This window comes from Ambystoma mexicanum, chromosome 1p, assembly GCF_040938575.1.
Source record: "Ambystoma mexicanum isolate Mex_15411 chromosome 1p, UKY_AmexF1_1, whole genome shotgun sequence".
Taxonomy (NCBI): Eukaryota; Metazoa; Chordata; class Amphibia; order Caudata; family Ambystomatidae; genus Ambystoma; species Ambystoma mexicanum.
The window spans coordinates 350,859,314-350,876,077 of record NC_090921.1 but is presented as its reverse complement, the minus strand read 5'-3'; the positions used below and the strand labels follow the sequence as shown (position 1 = coordinate 350,876,077).

General features: G+C 50.4%; 1 protein-coding gene across 4 annotated transcripts in view; it reads right to left on the bottom strand.

Moving 5' to 3' along the window:
• Positions 1–284: 284 nt before the first annotated feature.
• The window catches only part of FCHO1 (FCH and mu domain containing endocytic adaptor 1), a 1,111,213-nt gene continuing 1,094,733 nt past the window's right edge, over positions 285–16,764 (bottom strand). For all 4 annotated transcript variants that reach the window (XM_069648666.1, XM_069648689.1, XM_069648674.1 and 1 more), the window contains exon 29: positions 285–643. In XM_069648666.1, coding sequence (XP_069504767.1) covers positions 621–643 — 23 coding nt within the window. In that variant the 3' untranslated portion in view covers positions 285–620. The remainder of the gene's footprint in view (positions 644–16,764) is intronic.

Sequence of the window (16,764 nt, the reverse complement as noted above, 5' to 3'; positions counted from 1 at the left end):
GTTATTTGGTATTTCAAGGGCTGCTGCATCAACATCTCAGATGGTGGCTTCCACCAACCAGCATTTGTCTGATGGCATCTACTCTTTGCCCACAACTCTCGAAGGATTTGGTGAGGCCACAAATAACAAGCTCTTTCAAGCAAGTAAAAAGGGGTTTCTTAGCGTAGGTTGTAAACGGTTACACCTCAGAGTTTTTAAAAAAAGTACCCACAGTCAAAGAGGCAGAAAGCATGCAGTTCAAACAACTCTGCTTTTGCAAAAAGGAAAGAACTTCAGGCAATAAATTGTCTTTAGTGCATCTCTTTATTTGGAACATTTTTTTTGTACATATATATATATATTTATAATAGATCTTTTCTTTGTGAAGGATGGCAGTGGCAGCAGCTGGTGTATATTCGACAGCGGCTTTGCTCCAGTGTCTGCACATGTTCGACTCTGGGGGGGGGGGGGGGTGCAACACAGGCAGTTTTTTTTTTACTCTCCCAAGAAAAATAAGAAACACGAAAATGGAAATCCAGTGTTTAAAAAACCAACAGCAACGACTGCATGGGAGTCTTCAAAAGTGCAAAAAGAGTGTCACCTTTTAAGAATAAAACCAGGGCCATGGATTAAAAGGCATGTCAGCAGCCTGCCAAGTATTTACCTAAAAAGAAATAGAAAAACCATTAAGAAAACATCATACTTGCGTGTGTGTGTGCGTGAGAGAGAGGCCACAGGAGACAATTGCTTCAAGTTTCAAACCTTATCTTTGCCACAAGAGGGAGTTGTAACAGCACAGCATAGGGTATTATGTAACAAATGCAGAGGGGGCACTGTAGACTGGGGCTTGTGGTTGGAGCACTGTACAGTTCTATTTCTGAAATAGTTACTCTAGGTCCAAACGAAAAAGGGATTCACTGCAGAGACAACAGTGCTCTTAGTCACTAGTCCCCTTTCCTCCATACTCTTGGGATGTCCCATGTTACGGGACGCAGAGTGTTGCAAAGCAGCATAGTACTCGAACTTCCTAGCAAACACCAGTGCAGGCGTGCCCTGGTTACGCCATCTCGTGGCAACTCTGTATACCCCACCCAACAATCAGTGCCTTTTTCTTGTTGGATTTGGACAATTATTAGTGGGCTTAAGTGAGAAGGCGTATGGAGGACAAGAGATTATGGACCAAGAGTAGCATTCCCAACATTGAGTGCATTTTTCATACTCTTACATCACCCGTTCCCTTTTCTCCAGACTCTTGGGAGTTTCTAAATAACCCCACAGGAAGAGGGAACATTCTTTACAACAGCTTGCCCACAGGCGGCATTACTATAGTCGAGGGAGCAGTGTGTACAGCAGGAATATGGAGTGGTTCACGTAGTTGTCATTCAAATATACTGCAATGGAATGTGTCTCTGCAAAGCAATGCAGAATTTTTCCTTTTAGGAGATCATAGATACCCTTATACAGGCATTTGCCCTCTAACTTTTATGCCACCAGTATCGTAGACACCAACCACAGAGCTTGTGAAGCTTTCGATGTAGGTTAGCCCGGCGCAGTTCCCCTAAAGGTCACAGACCGACTTTCTTTTGGGACACATTTTGTTCTTTCCAGGTATCATTTTAAGGCGCTAGTCATGTCCATGGTGTGCAGAAGAAATATTCCCCTTTTTCTGTTGAGAGGTCTGGCCAACTCTCGGATGGGCAGAAAGTGTTTCAGTAGCAGATTTCGCAGAATTGCCCAACTAAAGTGTGCATCAGCCCGCAAGTGAAATTTAGACAATAGTGCCTAGTAAATGTGTGCAATGACGACTATGTGGCCGCACAACAGATGTCCCTATTTGGAACTTCCCTCGGCAGGGCTGTAGAAGTCAAGACCCTTCTCGTGGAGTGTGTCCCCTGATGCCGTAGGTAGCTCCCTACCCGCAGACTGGTAACATTCTGCGAATTAAGGATAATCTAACGAGATAGAGTCTGCTTTCTTACCGCTAGACCTTTGCGGGATTGCGGGATAATAAATGAGTCATTAACAGCTGGTCAGATTTTCGGAATGCAGACATCCTAGCGATGTAAAAGCTCAAAGATATCTTGGGATCTAAGCAGTGGAACTTCTCTTCCTTAGAGAGGTGTGGTGGCGGGTAGAAGACCAGTAAATCGATGGACTGAGAAAAGTGGAACTCAGAAACCTCGTTCGGTAGAAAGCCAGGTCTTAGCTTAAAGGGAAATCTTTTCACGAAAAAACTGCAGGAATGGGGGCTTGCAACACAAGGCCTGCAACTCACTAACTCTCCTGATGGACGGGATTGCAACCAAAAAGGCTGTTTTCAAAAATAAGGGTCTAAAAGTACAGGAATGCATGGCCTCAAACGGAGCCGCCATCAAGAATGACAGAACTAGATTTAAATCCCAGTCTGGCATAACAAAAGGAGTTGGACAGAAACGTATTCACAAGGCACTTCAGGAATTGGGTCATAACCGGGATCGTAGAACCTTGCCACTGTGTTGTCCGTCAGAACGAGGACATCTTTTCCCTGCAGAGCCGGGGAAAATGCTTTCAGGGCTAGCCTGATAGCTTGCAACTCCAGCCTGTTGATGTGCCACCTGGCTTCAATCACTGACCAGAGCCCTTGCAGTGAGTGCCCCAACCCTTCAGAGACACATCCGTGACCACTTGGGTCTTGGGTTACCCCACCAAGAGACTGTTGCGGTCCGCCCATTGCTCCGATGAACTGGAGACGCTGGACTGGTGTCAAGTGGGGCATCTTCAAATTTAGGGAGAAGCCCAGCTTGTGCAGCAGCAAGCAGGTGTTCTCTAAATGGGACAAGACCTGCACTGCAGACTTATCTTGGATCAGCCAGTCATCCAGATCTGGAAATACGTGGACCCTGGATCTCCTGAAGTGAGCCTCAACTACCTCCATCAGCTTTCGTGAAGACCATTGAGGCGGAGGTTAGACCAAAGGAAAGCACTGAACTGATAGTGCATATCTCCTATGGTGAACCTTAAGAACTTCCAATGTGGATTGGCACATGGAAATAAGCGTCCTGTAGGTCTATCGACACCAGCCAGTCCTCTGGTTCGAGAGCGCGCAGAATCGCTCTCAAAGACACATCCTGAATTTGTCTTTCATCAAGAACTTGTTCAAGGCCCTAAGGACCAGAACGGGACGGAGAACGCCTCCCTTCTTGGGTACCAGGAAATGCCGGGAATACCAACCTGACCTTCTCTGCTCGGAAGGTACCTCTTCAACGGCACCCTTCAACAACAGGGCTCTCAGGTCTTGGCCCTCCTGTCCCGGTTGGATTGGAGGTGCGGGTGGTCTGTCTGGTAGTTTTCTTACAATGGGCAGACAACCTCACTAAATCAGCTGTACAGCCCAGGCCTCAGAAGTAATTCCCTGCCACTGGAGCAAATGCTTTGTCAACCGTCCTCCAGCCGGTCTGCTGTGAGAGGGGAAAATCAAAGCGGTTTCGAGGGGCTGGGTCGCCACTGCTGCTGACACTGCCTGTTGATCTCTCGAAGCCCCTCTGCCCCTTCTGGAACGTGAGCAACACTTATGTCCTGGCCTGGCTGGCGGGAGCGGCGCTCTTTCACCATAAGGAACAAGTTACTTACCTGTAACTATTGTTCTCCAGCATGGGGCTGACGTGGATTCACATGCTTATAAATATTCCCCGTCATCAGGCTGAGTATCCACTTCCAAACTGTACTTCTCCTTTAAAGCAATCACTGACCTCTGGGTCATACTGCCCCCATGCAATGACAGCCCTCTCCCCAAGCCCCTTCTCTGGCAGTCATCTTCAGATTTGGTAAGCACGTAAGGTGGTAGTATGACCAAAAAGAGCAGAGGGGTCGGAGGGAGGGTTTGCATGTGAATCCATGCCAGACCTCTGCTGGAGAACAATAGTTAAAGGTAAGCAGCGTGTTCCTTCTCCAGCATGGGTTTCTGGCATGGATTCACATGCTCATGAATGTCTAATACATAGCAGTACAATGTTGGAGGTGGCAAGGCTCAACAGAAGAATTAACTCTTACGATGCAGTAGAACCTCGTGAAGTTGTGCGTGGACATCCACGTAGCAGCCCAGCAGATGTCCAGCAGGGGTACACCAGACTGGAACGCCATTGTCGCAGACATCGCTTTGTTGGAGTGGCTCTCGGATGGCCGCGCAGCGGTCCGGTTGCCAACTGATGACAATCCATGATGCAGCCGGAGAGCACCTTGAAATGGAAGCCTTGGACAAGGCCTTCCCATGGTTCACAGGACCAAAGTGAATGAACAGTTGTGAAGTCTTCTGAAAACCTTTTGTGCGCGTCACGTAGAACTTCAAGGCACGCAAAAATTCTAGCGATTGCAAGGCCCTTTCAGCCAGTGATGATGGTTTCAGGAAAAAACTTAACACCAAAGGCTCGTTGAGGTGGAATTCCGATGGAACCTTCGGCATGAAAGAAGGGTGCATCCGTAGCACCACCCTCTATTTGTGGAAAGACAGTTATGGTTGCTTGCAGGATAGGGCCTGGATCTCACCCACCTCCTGGCAGAGGTGATGGCCACAAGAAAGCATTTTCCATGAGAGAGGCGCCTGATGCATCGGCTCGGAGGGGCCCCCCCGTTCCCATGCTGACGCAGGAGCCTTCACCGGCGGGAAAGATCGGAAAAGTCCTTTCAGGAACTCCTTGATGAGTCGGTGAGACCACAGTGAAGATCTTCCCAGAGACCTGATGTAGCGGGAGATAGCCACCAGATGCACCTTGATAGAAGCGTGTGCCAGGCCAGCCTTGGCCAAGGAGAGCAAGTACGGATGAATTTGCAGGGCTGTGACCCTCAGCGGGGTAATCTCCTGCGACCGGCACCATGTATCGAAGCGCTTCCAATTGTGACCGTAGAACGTCAAAGTCTACGATGCCCTGGCCTTGGCGAGGAGCTGTCTGCAGGCAACTCTTATCCACGAAACTCTAGGCCTGCAGAAGGTAAGGCCTCACGTTCAGCAACCGTGGGATGTGATGCAGGATTCAGAAGATCCAGAACTACCGGCAGCTTTACCGGAGGTGACGCTGACAGACTAAGAAGGTCCAGATACCAAATCTGCCTCGGCCATGCCGCGGCAAGGAGCATCATTCTGCATTGGCACGGTCTGAGCGTGTTGATGACTCCTAGCAGGAGAGGCAACGGAGGAAATGCGTACAAGAACAGGCCTTCCCACAGGAAGGAGAACGCATCCACCCATGCTCCTTGTTTGGTGGAATCTGCTAGCAAACCTCTGGCAATTTGAGTTTGCCACCTGCTGCAAACAGATCGATCTGAGACCTGGCCCACTTCATGAAAATGCGGTCCACCTGCCCCTGCGAAGTTCCCACTCATGGCAGGAGAGCAACTCCCTGCCAAGGGAGTCTGCAATGGTGTTCTTGACTCCCGCTAGGTGAAGAGGAAGGAGGAACATCTCTTGTCTGATGGCCCAGCGCCACAAGTCTTGCTTTTCCTCCGAGAGTGCTGGGGATCGAGTGCCCCCCTGTTTCCTGATGCAGAACAGTGTGGTGGTGTTGTCCATGAAGATCCACCAACACATTGTCCTTCAGAGACGGAAGGAACAACTTGAGGGCCCAGAATATGTTGATATGGAGATCATTCTCCTCCACCTGCCACATGCCTCTGGCGTGCAGAAGTCCAGTGTGGGCTCCCCAGCCTTCCAGGGAAGCGTCCGTGGTGACTGTCCTGGTATGGAGGGTTTTGACACCCTGGGCGATGATGGAGCAGTCGCTCCACCACCTTATCGCCCAATGGAACTTCTCGAACAGGATCTTGTCCGCGAAGCTTCCCGACACCTGTATCCAGCGAGTGTTCAGGAATTCCTGAAGAGGTTGAATCTGTAACCTGCACAGCCAAATGAGGTAGATGCAGGACGACATGTCGAGCAACGACCGTGGTGGTCTTCATCAGCAACAGCCGCTGCACCTTCGCTTGAATGGCCACTACCCTTTCCTCCAAGGGTGACGTCAGGCAGGACACTGTACTGAGTCTGGCTCCCAGGAACAGCACGTTTTACAATGCTGTCAAGTAGGACTTTGGATAGTTGATGGAGAATCCCAGCTTCATCAGCAGCAGGACGGGCGCCTCCTTGTCTCCGATGGCCAACTCTCTCGAGCAGGCCCGGATGAGCCTGTTGTCGAGGTACAGGTATACGTGGGAGCCGCCACCGGTGGCAGGCACTTTCTGAACACTTTGGGCGTCAACTTCAAGCCGAAAGGTAGTGCCTTGAACTGGTAGTGCTGTCCCTGCACTACGAAGCGTACATACTTTCAGTGTTTCCTGTCAATGGGGACGTGGAAGTAGTCCAGATTCAGCAAAGTCAAGAAGTCTCCTTTTTCCAATTGCCCGAGCACGTGTTGCAACGTGACCATCCTGAAGTTTTGGGACTGGAGGTATTTGTTCAGACGTCGTAGGTCTAGAATGGGCCTCCAGCTTGTTGTCTTCTTTCTGACCAAAAAGTATCTGGAATAGAATCAGTGCCCAGAAGTCGTTGGGGAACTAGATCTAGCACCCCTTTTCACAGCCCTCCTCCAAGAGCTGAGGGATGTGCTGCTCCTGACGGGCCACCGGAGGGATCCACAGACACCTGCGCTGAAACTCCATGGTATGTCCTTGGGCGAGAGCATCCAGCACCCATCTGTCAGTGGTGATCTTTTCCACTCGCTGACGAACCTAGTCAGCCGGCCTCCCACTGGGGTGCACGGGTCCTGGTCAGTTCAGGCTTCCTTCAGCGCCAGCATAATGCCCTGCGGGTGACAGGCGACGCTGTACTCCGCCACCATAGGTCTGGGAACGGCCTCTGTAGGCTTCCTGAGTCGTGGCTCTGGAAGGCTAACGGTATGAGGAGAAACCTTTGGAAGACCTGCTAGACTTTCCTCTGGAGTAGCAAAAAGAAGAGCAGTGCTACTGGAGGGAGCCCAGGGTGCCGTCTCCGTATGCGCCTTGATGGCCTATAGGGATTAGTCGACTACCTTCTCAAAAAGGATCTCTGCCAAAAGGCATGTCCAGTACCTTTGCTTGGACCTCCTGGCAGAAATTTGTGGCCTTCATTCAGCCATGGCGATGAAGGAAGACAGTTCCTCATCTGCCAGAACCCTGTGTCAGTAACGTCTAGCGCCACTGTGATGGTGTGATCCGATGCTACCTCCCCTTCCTGGAAGAGAGTGATTGCCTCCATCTTCTTGTTGTTGGGGAGGATCTCCAAAATAGGACTCCGCTTGCACCACAGCTTCCTGTCTTACCTGGCTAGGATCGCCAGTGCGTTGGCTGCCTTGATGCTGGACACCGCGGTGTAAATCATCTTCCTTTCTATGACGGCCATCTTCTTCCCTTTGCTGTCTGGAGGGACTGAAGACGAGGACGGGTTAGCTGACCGTTTCCTCTTTGCCACTGAAACCACTGAATCCGGCGATGGTTGCGACCTCAGGCACTTGGGTGCAGATTCCAGCACCCAGTACTTCTCCAGCATATCCAGTTTGGCCAGAGCTGTGCAAGGGTTCTTCAAGTGGGCCACGCCCTCCTCCCACACGTCATACGGAAGGGGAACTGCCATGAGTGTCTTCCTCTTGGTCTCGCGCCTCTGGTGCAAGAAACACTCCTTCCTAGTTTCTTCGGGCACAAGCTGAATAGCTTGGAGGCTCTGGCGATAATGGAATGGAACAACCCCACCTCAGCTGGTCGGGACACCCTCGGCTGCGAAGAACTGGGGGATAGGGGGCCCAACGCAGATGTGGAGGCTGAAATGGGGACATCGGATGGCGCTTCCTCTTCTTCGCTGGTGGCGGATCGGGGGCATAGGAGACGACTGAAACCAGGCCCTGTGGCATCCTCTTCTGGATCTCAGAAACCAAGGTGTGGAGGGTCGGCAGGATGTCCAGAGAGACATCCCTCAGCTGAGCTGGCGTGATCGGAACACTAGCCCCTGTGCCGTCGTTGTCCTCTTCCACGTCTTCATGGCCCGTGTGTAAGGACTCCAGATCCTCATTGTCGTTGGACGAAACTTCAATGGCTTCGGCCACGTCCTGGTACTGATCTGGGGCCACCTCCCCCCCATCCTCCTTTTTTCCACCGTGAGAGGCTGGAACCGGGTTCTAAGACTGTCTTCTCTTCCAGCATGCCAGCAGACTTTGCCAAAGTCAATGTGGCGGTTTTGCGCCTCAGGGTGGGCATACCTTCTGCGCTGAGGGGGCTACCTTCACAGGAGAGCCCCGTTATCCTTTGTGAGATCAGCCATCACCAACTCGATCGTCAACAAAGTCTTATCCTGTGCCGTTTGGGCCTTCTTGGGCAGTTCGGCCTCCTCCGTCTGCGCCTTCTCATGCTTCTCCCGCAGTTTAGCCGGGTTAGAAGATTTCCTTTTCGAGGAGGAGCTCGATTGCCGGCTGGCAATGGGGGGGGGGGATGTTGATTGCGCCCCGTCTACAGTGGGACCAGTTTCTGCGGCAACCCGGGAGGACCCGGACTTGTCTCGGGCCCCCACGGATGAGGCGCCCTCAAAGGACTTTGAAGACCGCTCCTCGGACTGGCCGGTCCTGGATGAGGCATTACCCTGTTCAGAGCACAAGGCAGAGGCCTTGGCATTTAGCCACTCAGCTAGTCTACTGTGCCTATCCTTCGTCGTCTTCTTGGAGAAACCAAGGCATATCTCGCACTCTCCATCCTTGTGGTCTGGATGCAGGCAGTAGAGGCATTGTAGGTGCTTGTCTTCAAACGCACACATTCCGTAGCCCACACTTGGTGCAGGACTTGAAGAGGGATCTTCCCTCCTCCTCCTCAGTCATGGTCGGAGGGCGCAAAGTAGGCCTGATAGCCTTCTGGAATCTTCGATGATTCACCTTTGAGGGGCACTGAAATTCACAGACAACGTATCACCGCTGTCGACAGATGGAGAAGAGAGCACACAGGCTCTTTCGGAACAAAAATATAACCTTTTTTCGTCTAAAACACAAAGCAAAGCAAACTCGAGGACTCCCAACACTGAAACAAGCGGTAAAAATCTAAAGATGGCTGCCATAGGACGGGCTTAGGGAGAGGGCCGTCATTGGATGGGGACAGTATGACCCAGAGAACAGTAATTGGTTTAAAGAAGAAATACAGTTTGTAAGTGAAAGTGAAACTGTTTTTCTTTAACTGAGGATTCCCAGCCTGACGACTGGGAATATTCATGAGCATGTGAATCTATGCCAGACCCCATGCTGGGGAAGGAGCATATCTACTGTAGCCTCGTGCACTAGAGGGCAAGCTAAATACAGGTTTGGCGGCTGGGCAGCTAGGCCCAAGGACTTTGCAGCGATTTTGGATTACTTACACTCCTCTAAGGAATCATCGGCTTTCTGGCCGAAAAGAAGATCGCCCTCGAAGGGCATGTGTAGAAGTTTGTCTTGGCCATTAGGGCATGCCTTCTTAGTGTTATGGCTGATGCTATAGATTGGACTACACAGTCGCCGATGTCCAGGCACATTCGTAGCAACTGTCTGGCCACCTCTTTCCCATCTTCCACTAGCTGTAGAAAGCCTTTGCGCATTTCCCCTTCTGGGACATACTGAGCAGCATTTTCAACTGCTGTCCAAAGATCAAAGGAGTACTTGGCAAAAATGCTTGCCACATTTGTAGCTTTTAGGGCCATGCTACCTGATGTGAATGCTTTCTTTGCTAAGGCATCTATTTTTTTAGCTTCCCATCGGGAGGCAAAGTGGACGTAGCAGATGCAGGTCTAGAAGAGACCTTAGCAGCCTGCATAACAAGCCCTTCTGGGGAAGGGTCAAAAGAGATGTATGAAGGGTCTCCTCTAGCAGGCCTGTATTTCCTTGAAATGGTGAGCTGACGGGAGAAATGGAGCAAGGATTTTGCCACAATTGCTAAAGGATCGGCAATATTTAAAGGCATATTACGCTCTGTAGTGAGACCTTCACCTAAAATTTCAGTAAGGTCATAACCTTGTACAGGCTCCACTGATGAATGCAATCCCAGGGTGTCAATAACCGTCTCTAAGAATTGCTGAATTTAGAAGTATTATGAAGATATGGCTCGGATGGTGAAATTTGAGGTCTGGGGAGGTGTCCAGACCTCTGGCATCCTGGAGGCCTTGAGCCAGTTGCAAAGGTTGATTCTGGTCATCAAAATAATCGACCCCTCCTGAACCCAAGTAAATCAGGTTGACATCCCCCTGGTCATCGGCGTCATGTGCGGCGAAGATACCTGCCATAGTATTGAAAAATTTTGACCAGGGTTGTGGGCTGAATATTTTCTCAACAACCGTTGTCGTCAAGGGTTTGTCTCTTGGCGCCGATATGGTGGATGTCTGTCGATCGGGATCGAGATGCTGTAGCGTTGACATCCTTGAATGCACTGGATTGATCCAGCTTCCATTGGATCCCTTTTGGTGTCAAAAGATTTATCGACACAGACATTGTCGTTACCGGGGCACTAGAGGGGTTGGGAATACCGAGCGCCTCTCCTGGCTCTGAAGCCTGCTGCGTGGGGAGGTTAGCCGTGCCGACAGCAGCATGCTTTTTGAACATTTTAAGCATTGAGGATTTGAAATCCTCCCACTCTTGGCAGGTGGTAGGCCCAGCTGACTGCTTGCATTTTTATCCGTCAACGACTCAGAGTCCAGGCAGTGATGCCTTTTCTTCTTTCGGGACGAGGATGAGTGGCTCCTCGAGTGGGACTATTTCTTCTTGCGCCTATGTTCTTTCTCAGGAATGTACCCCTCAGTTCCGTCTCCGAAGACCGAACCATCGACTGCGCTGGTGAATTTGAAGGCGGTCGACCCAGAGCAAGTTTTGCAGCTCAATCGCGTAGGGATTTGGGTTGCATTTTGGCACACAACGGACATCCGTCAGTCCCGTGAACCCGTGCCGAGGCACCAGAGACACAACTTGTGTGGGTCAGTGATGGACATCTTAGTGCCACAATCAGAACACCGTTTGAAACCTGATACCCGAGTGTCCGAGATCTCGCGTTGAGGAATTTCAAAAAGGTTTTGACGAAAACGACAAGTGAGTCGAGCTCTGTGTTCCCAAGTAGTGTGTTAGCACGCAGAAAAAAGGAACTGAGGTTGGGGTGTAGTGACCTGGTATTTATACGACACCGGACGTCACGTCCGGAGCCGACGACCAGATGCTGAGTAAGACGGATCGACGGTTGAAACAAGGTCCACTACGCCCCCTGTCGAAAATGTTCCAAAGCAGCAAAGCTGGAGGGAATATCTATCAGATGAGACAGAAAGCCAATCCATAAAGTCCAGGTACGGAAATAAACAGACCCCGGATCTCCTGAGGTGAGCCGCGACTACCGCCATGAGCTTGGTGAAGTCGCTTGGAGCAGAGGTCAACCCAAAGAGAAGCACTTTGAACTGATAGTGCTTGTCCCCTATGAGAAACCTCAGGAACTTCTGGCACATGGAAATAAGCATTCTGCAGATCTATTGACACCAGCCAGTCATGAAGTTCGAGAGCGTGGAGTATTTTGCTCAACGTCACCATCCTGAATTTGTCTTTCCTCAAACTTTTTCAAGGCCCCGAGGTCCAGAATGGGATGGAGACCTCCTCCCTTCTTGGGCACCAGGAAATACCCGGAATACCAACCCGACCCTCGATGATCAGAAGGTACCTCTTCCATGGCACCCTTCAACAACAGGGCTCGCAGTTCTTTCTGGAGCTCCTGTCTTGGTTGGATTGGAGGCAGTGGGAGTCTGTCCCGTGGTTTTCTTAAGAAGGGCAGAATATAACCCCACCAAACGAGCTGCAGGGCCCAGGCAGCTGAGGTAATCTCCTGCCACTGGAGCCAATGTTCTGTCAACCGTCCACCAACCGGTAAGTCATGGGAGGGGAAATCAAAGCGGACCTACGGGGCAGTGCCGCCCCCGCTGCTGTTTGCTGACCTCGGAAAGCCCCTCCGCCCCTTCCGGGGTGCGAGAAACGCTTCTGCCCCTGCCTGGCCTGTGGGATCTGCTCTTTCGTGCCGTAAGGCACATAGTGCCTGTAGCCTCTGCCCCTAGAGGCAAAGCTGTAGGCAAGTTTTGCCGGCTTTGCAGCTAGGCCAGTGATTTTGCGGCTAATTTGGACTCCTTAAACTTTTCCAAAGAGTCAGCCTTCTAGCCGAAAAGAAACACTCCCTTTAAAGGCATGTACAGTAGCATATTCTAGATGTTTGGGGAGAAACAAGAGTTTTTGAGGTCGGCTTTCCTTCTTAATACTACCGCCAACCCCATCGAACGGCCAATGCAGTTGGCCACGTCAAGGCCCATTTGCAACAAATGCTTGGCTACCTCCTTCCCATCTCCCACTAGCCGTGTAAATCCATCCCGCATTTCAGCTTTGGGGATGTATTGCGTTGCCTGCTCCACGGCTTCCCATAGACCAAAGTAATATTTTGGAAATCCACAGGCCATGCCGCCAGAAATAAAGACCTTCTTGGCCATTGTGCCCAACCTTTTACCCTCCATGTCCAGAGGCAGATTCGAAATGGATACCGCCTGGCACAAGTCCTTCCGGAGAAGGGTGAGAAGCCAGGAAAGATGGATCTCCTCTTACCGGCCTGTACTTCCCCGTAAAGTTATAGGTGACTGGGGGAATGGAGCAGGGATGTTGCAACAAGGTCTGCAATTGCCGGATTAAGTGGCATGTTATGCTCAGTCAAAGCACCTTCATCTAAGATGTCTGGCAATTCGTAGCCCTGAACAGGTGCTGAAGAGGACTTCAAACCTAGGATGTCTACTATCCTTTCTACTAAGGCGCTAAACTTAACATGAGTGTGGGTGTGGGGTTATCCCCGCTGGCATTGTGTAATCCTTGGGTCAATGCTTGGTAGATGAAAAATAGACTCCTCCCGACCCTGTATAGATGAGATCGATGTCCCACTGGTCCACGTTGAAAATAGATGCAATGGACTCGAAGAATCCAGACCTGGAGAGAGGGATGAAGGATCCATTGCGGTTAGTCGGCGCGAAGCGTTTCTCAGTCGACGCCGGTCGGGGCTTGGGTATTACACTGTGATGTCGGGATCGTCAGCCTCTCGACGCTCTCGAGAATAACCGGCTGTCTATAGTTTTTGAGCCTTTTTCTGCATAGGCTTCTGCGATGCTGATGGCGTTGATGGATTGGCATGGGTTTGGGTGTGTCGAACGTGGCTTTTGCTGGTGAGGCTTGCTGTTTGGGAGGGTACCCACACCTGCAGAAGCCTGTGTCTTAAACCAATTTAGCATTTCTTTTTGAAAATGTTCCCACTCTCTTGAGTGGTCGGCCCAGCCGAGGGCTTAACTTTTTCAGACGACGAGCTGGACTTGTGTCGATGGCGTGGTGCCTCTTATTACGCGATAAGGAAGAGTGGCTACGGCTTTTTGGCCTTCCGCCAATGCTTTTCCTTCTCTTTTTTTGGTTGTGGACCCTTCCCGGTCAGCCTCAGAGGGCCGAACGAGCGAACACGCCAGAGATTTCAGGGACGGTCGGCCCAAAGTTAATTAGCTGACAAATGGATTTCGAATGCATCTTGGAGCACGACACACATCCCTCCGAACCATGAACTGCACCCAGACACCACAGACAAATGTCGTGCAGGTCGGACGCTGACCTTTTGGAATGTCAATCGGTGTACCTTTTACAGCCTGAAATCCGGGGAGTGGACATCGCGGTCGAGGTTTTATGAAAAAATTGACAAATTTAGACAAAAATCTGAGTCAATGTCGTGTTCCTGAAGCAGCGTGCGGGCGCACGGAAAAAAGGAACTGAGGTACAGGGCATAGTGAAGTGGTATATATATGACTGACGTCATGGCTGGAGCTGATGATTAAGCACCGAGCAAGACGGATAGACAGCAGAGTCTAGGTCCACTACCCCACTCCCCCTACCGAAAGTTTGAACAGCAGAGCTGGATGAGAATCTCCATCAGATGAGGAATCTGCGGGAGAAAAGCAATCCATTGAAGGTTAGTTTTAGGGACCAGGTCCACATTTCCATGGCCAGAAAGCACAAGAGGGTGGTACATTGTACTAGCTTGTTTGTTCAGGTAGAACACAGCCATGGTGTGATTGAGAGGAACACTTGCTGACCAGTCAGTGATGGTAGGAAGGCTTTCAAAGCCAGGAAAACGTCTATAAGGTGTGTCCAAAACCGATCGCCAGCGCACAAGGGATGAATCTGTGGCTAGTTTCCTGGTAGGAGCTAGTGCAGGGTGTTAGGCAAGCACCCCATATTAAGGTTCTTCTCCACCAACAAATGAAAATCTGGATGAAGGAATGAGGGTATCAGTTCTGTTTGTGTCTGGGTCTCCTGGGATCACAGATATGTCATGTGTAGCTGAGTCATCCGCATGTGCAACCACTAAAAACATACGACCATAAGGACCAGTACGCATCAAAACTTCACTGCCAGCAAGTAGGAGCTTCTCAGGCTTTCCCGAGGTGGAAACCCCTCCTCTTCACACAGTCCAAGAGTATTCTGATATATTGTCATTTCCGAGTAGGTTCAAGTATTGATTTGCCCATATTTAACATTAGGCCCAGTGCATAAGCCTGTTGCACGACTAGGATGGCAGATTCCATCTTCCAGGGGTCCGTAGGCGTATTAGCCAGTAGTCAAAATATGGGTAGATGTGGATCTCCTGTAGATGCTGATGTGATAAAGACGTCTATGACCTTGGTGAAAACGCTTAGTGCTGAATTTAGTCCAAAGGGAAGTGATGTGTCCTGATAGTGTGAAATTTGAATAGGGAATAGAAAGTACTTTTTATGCAGTTTCCATATTGGTGTATGCATTTAAGCATCTTATAGATCGAGGGCACACAACCAATCCTTTCCCAGCAGAGCAGACTGGATTTGTCTTGGTGTGACCCATCTTGATCTTTTCCCTCTGAAGGAATTAATTGAAGCTTGATAGATAGAAAATAGTTCTTCTATGGAAGGGCAAAAAAGTGAGAAACAGCCCTGCACTTGACTTTCCAACTGAATCTGTTCCATCACGTCCAGCCTCATCAGTTCCTGCAGGCCTTCCATGAGGTTCAGTGAAAATTGTTGGGGCAAGGAAGGGTAGACTGAAATTAAATCTTACGATAAACCAAGTCGGTATCTGGTGTGATTTCCTTCCAAGATGAAAGGTGAAGGGAGACCAGTCTGTCTACTGGCTTTTTGGGAGAATTCTCTGTTTAGGCTGAATTTCCTAACCAAGCGAGTCCCCCAGCAGCTTTGCTGGATTTCTGGAGTTTGTTTTTGTCCATCCTGCCAAGAGTGAGACTCTTTTCTCTCCCACTCTTGGACATGAATGTGGTTAATTCCTTTGAATGTCAATGTGTTCTATGGGCTATGGGGTCTTTTACTCCATAGGGTCTCATGTATTTTACTATGCGTGTTACACCGCACCCTCCGTGCCGTAACACTGGGGCGTCCTAGAGGATCCCCACCATAGACTCCATACCCTGGGACTGACTACTGTCTCCCAGGGCATGCAAAGTCACCATTGGCTTTACTAGACTTAAATTTACTAACAGAACTAGTACAAACCATCCTATTGTGGCCGTACTAGTAGGGGTAATTCGATTACCCCTGGGTCTGTTATTCGAGGGGGCACTGTCCCGTCCCCCCTCGTCGAGTTTTGGCTGGTGGCAGTGGAAACTACTTGTTATATTCGACCCCGAATATAATTCTATGGGATTCTTCCCATTGTTGGAGGCTAATACTTTTTCCCGTTAGTCTCTAACATACCGCTGGTTTATTTGTCTTAAATAAATCTACCGGTCGGTATTTTCTGCCAGAACTTGGTTTTTAAAATGGCGTCTGTGTTCGCCTCTGTAACTCCGAACCAAAGGTTGAGCCCTTTGTTCCACTTTTGGCGGGCTTCTGCACAGAAGCCCTCCAAAGTGGTGCCATTCTGTCTGGGTACCAGAGGGGATGTGGGAGGGGGTTTAGGCACCCTGGACTGAGTTGCCTTGCCAACTCAAGTCGCACTCTGGTGTGATTGGCCCAATTGGTGAGCCACCCCGCTCACCACTTAGCGTGTTTTGATTGACAGCTAAACTGAATGAATGGTTTGCTGCATAAAAGCAGGGCTTTTGGGACTGGATCTTCAGAAGAAGCCACAGGACCTAAGAATCCGACGAGGGTAAAGCTGAGCCGACCTGCAACGACGACACCTCTGGTGGAGCCCTGCTGAACCGTCTCACCACTTCCCAACGACAGAGGAGATCTCCCGGCTGGAGAGTCTTCTTCCCCTGACTGGTGGGAACAACCAGTCCCTTTGCTTTTTCTTCGCTTCCAGGGCGTAGTGGTCGAATTGCCCGTGTTGAGCACCCGGCAACTGGATAGCCACTAGCCCGTACCGCGACCAAAAGGTGGTGCCTTGTGACGGAGCACTCCGCGGCTGGTCTCTTCCTTGGTGGTGCAACGATCTTCAACTTTCCTTCGACGACGAGATCATCTCATCTCTTGGCAAAGCCCCGACTTGCATCCACCACCAGGAACAACTGCCCCCGCCGGAGCTGTCTCTCCACATACAAGGTACCATGTCCGCCTGGCTTCCCTTGTGATGGTTAGCGTGAGGTGTCTTAATCCTTGCCTCTCCATTGGGCCGCCTCGAGACCTTCGCAACTTTTTGTTCTAAACTGGTCCAACCTTTCTGTGACAATTTGCTACAAAGACTCAAAGTGCATTTCCACTGCGATACTTTTTGGGACATATCGCCTTGCCTCTCTCCGAGTGGGCCTGGCCTCTGAACTTTGTGATCCACAGTAGACCCTTCCGTTCTTGCCTTGCTTTTGCTTTGTAAAAGAGTT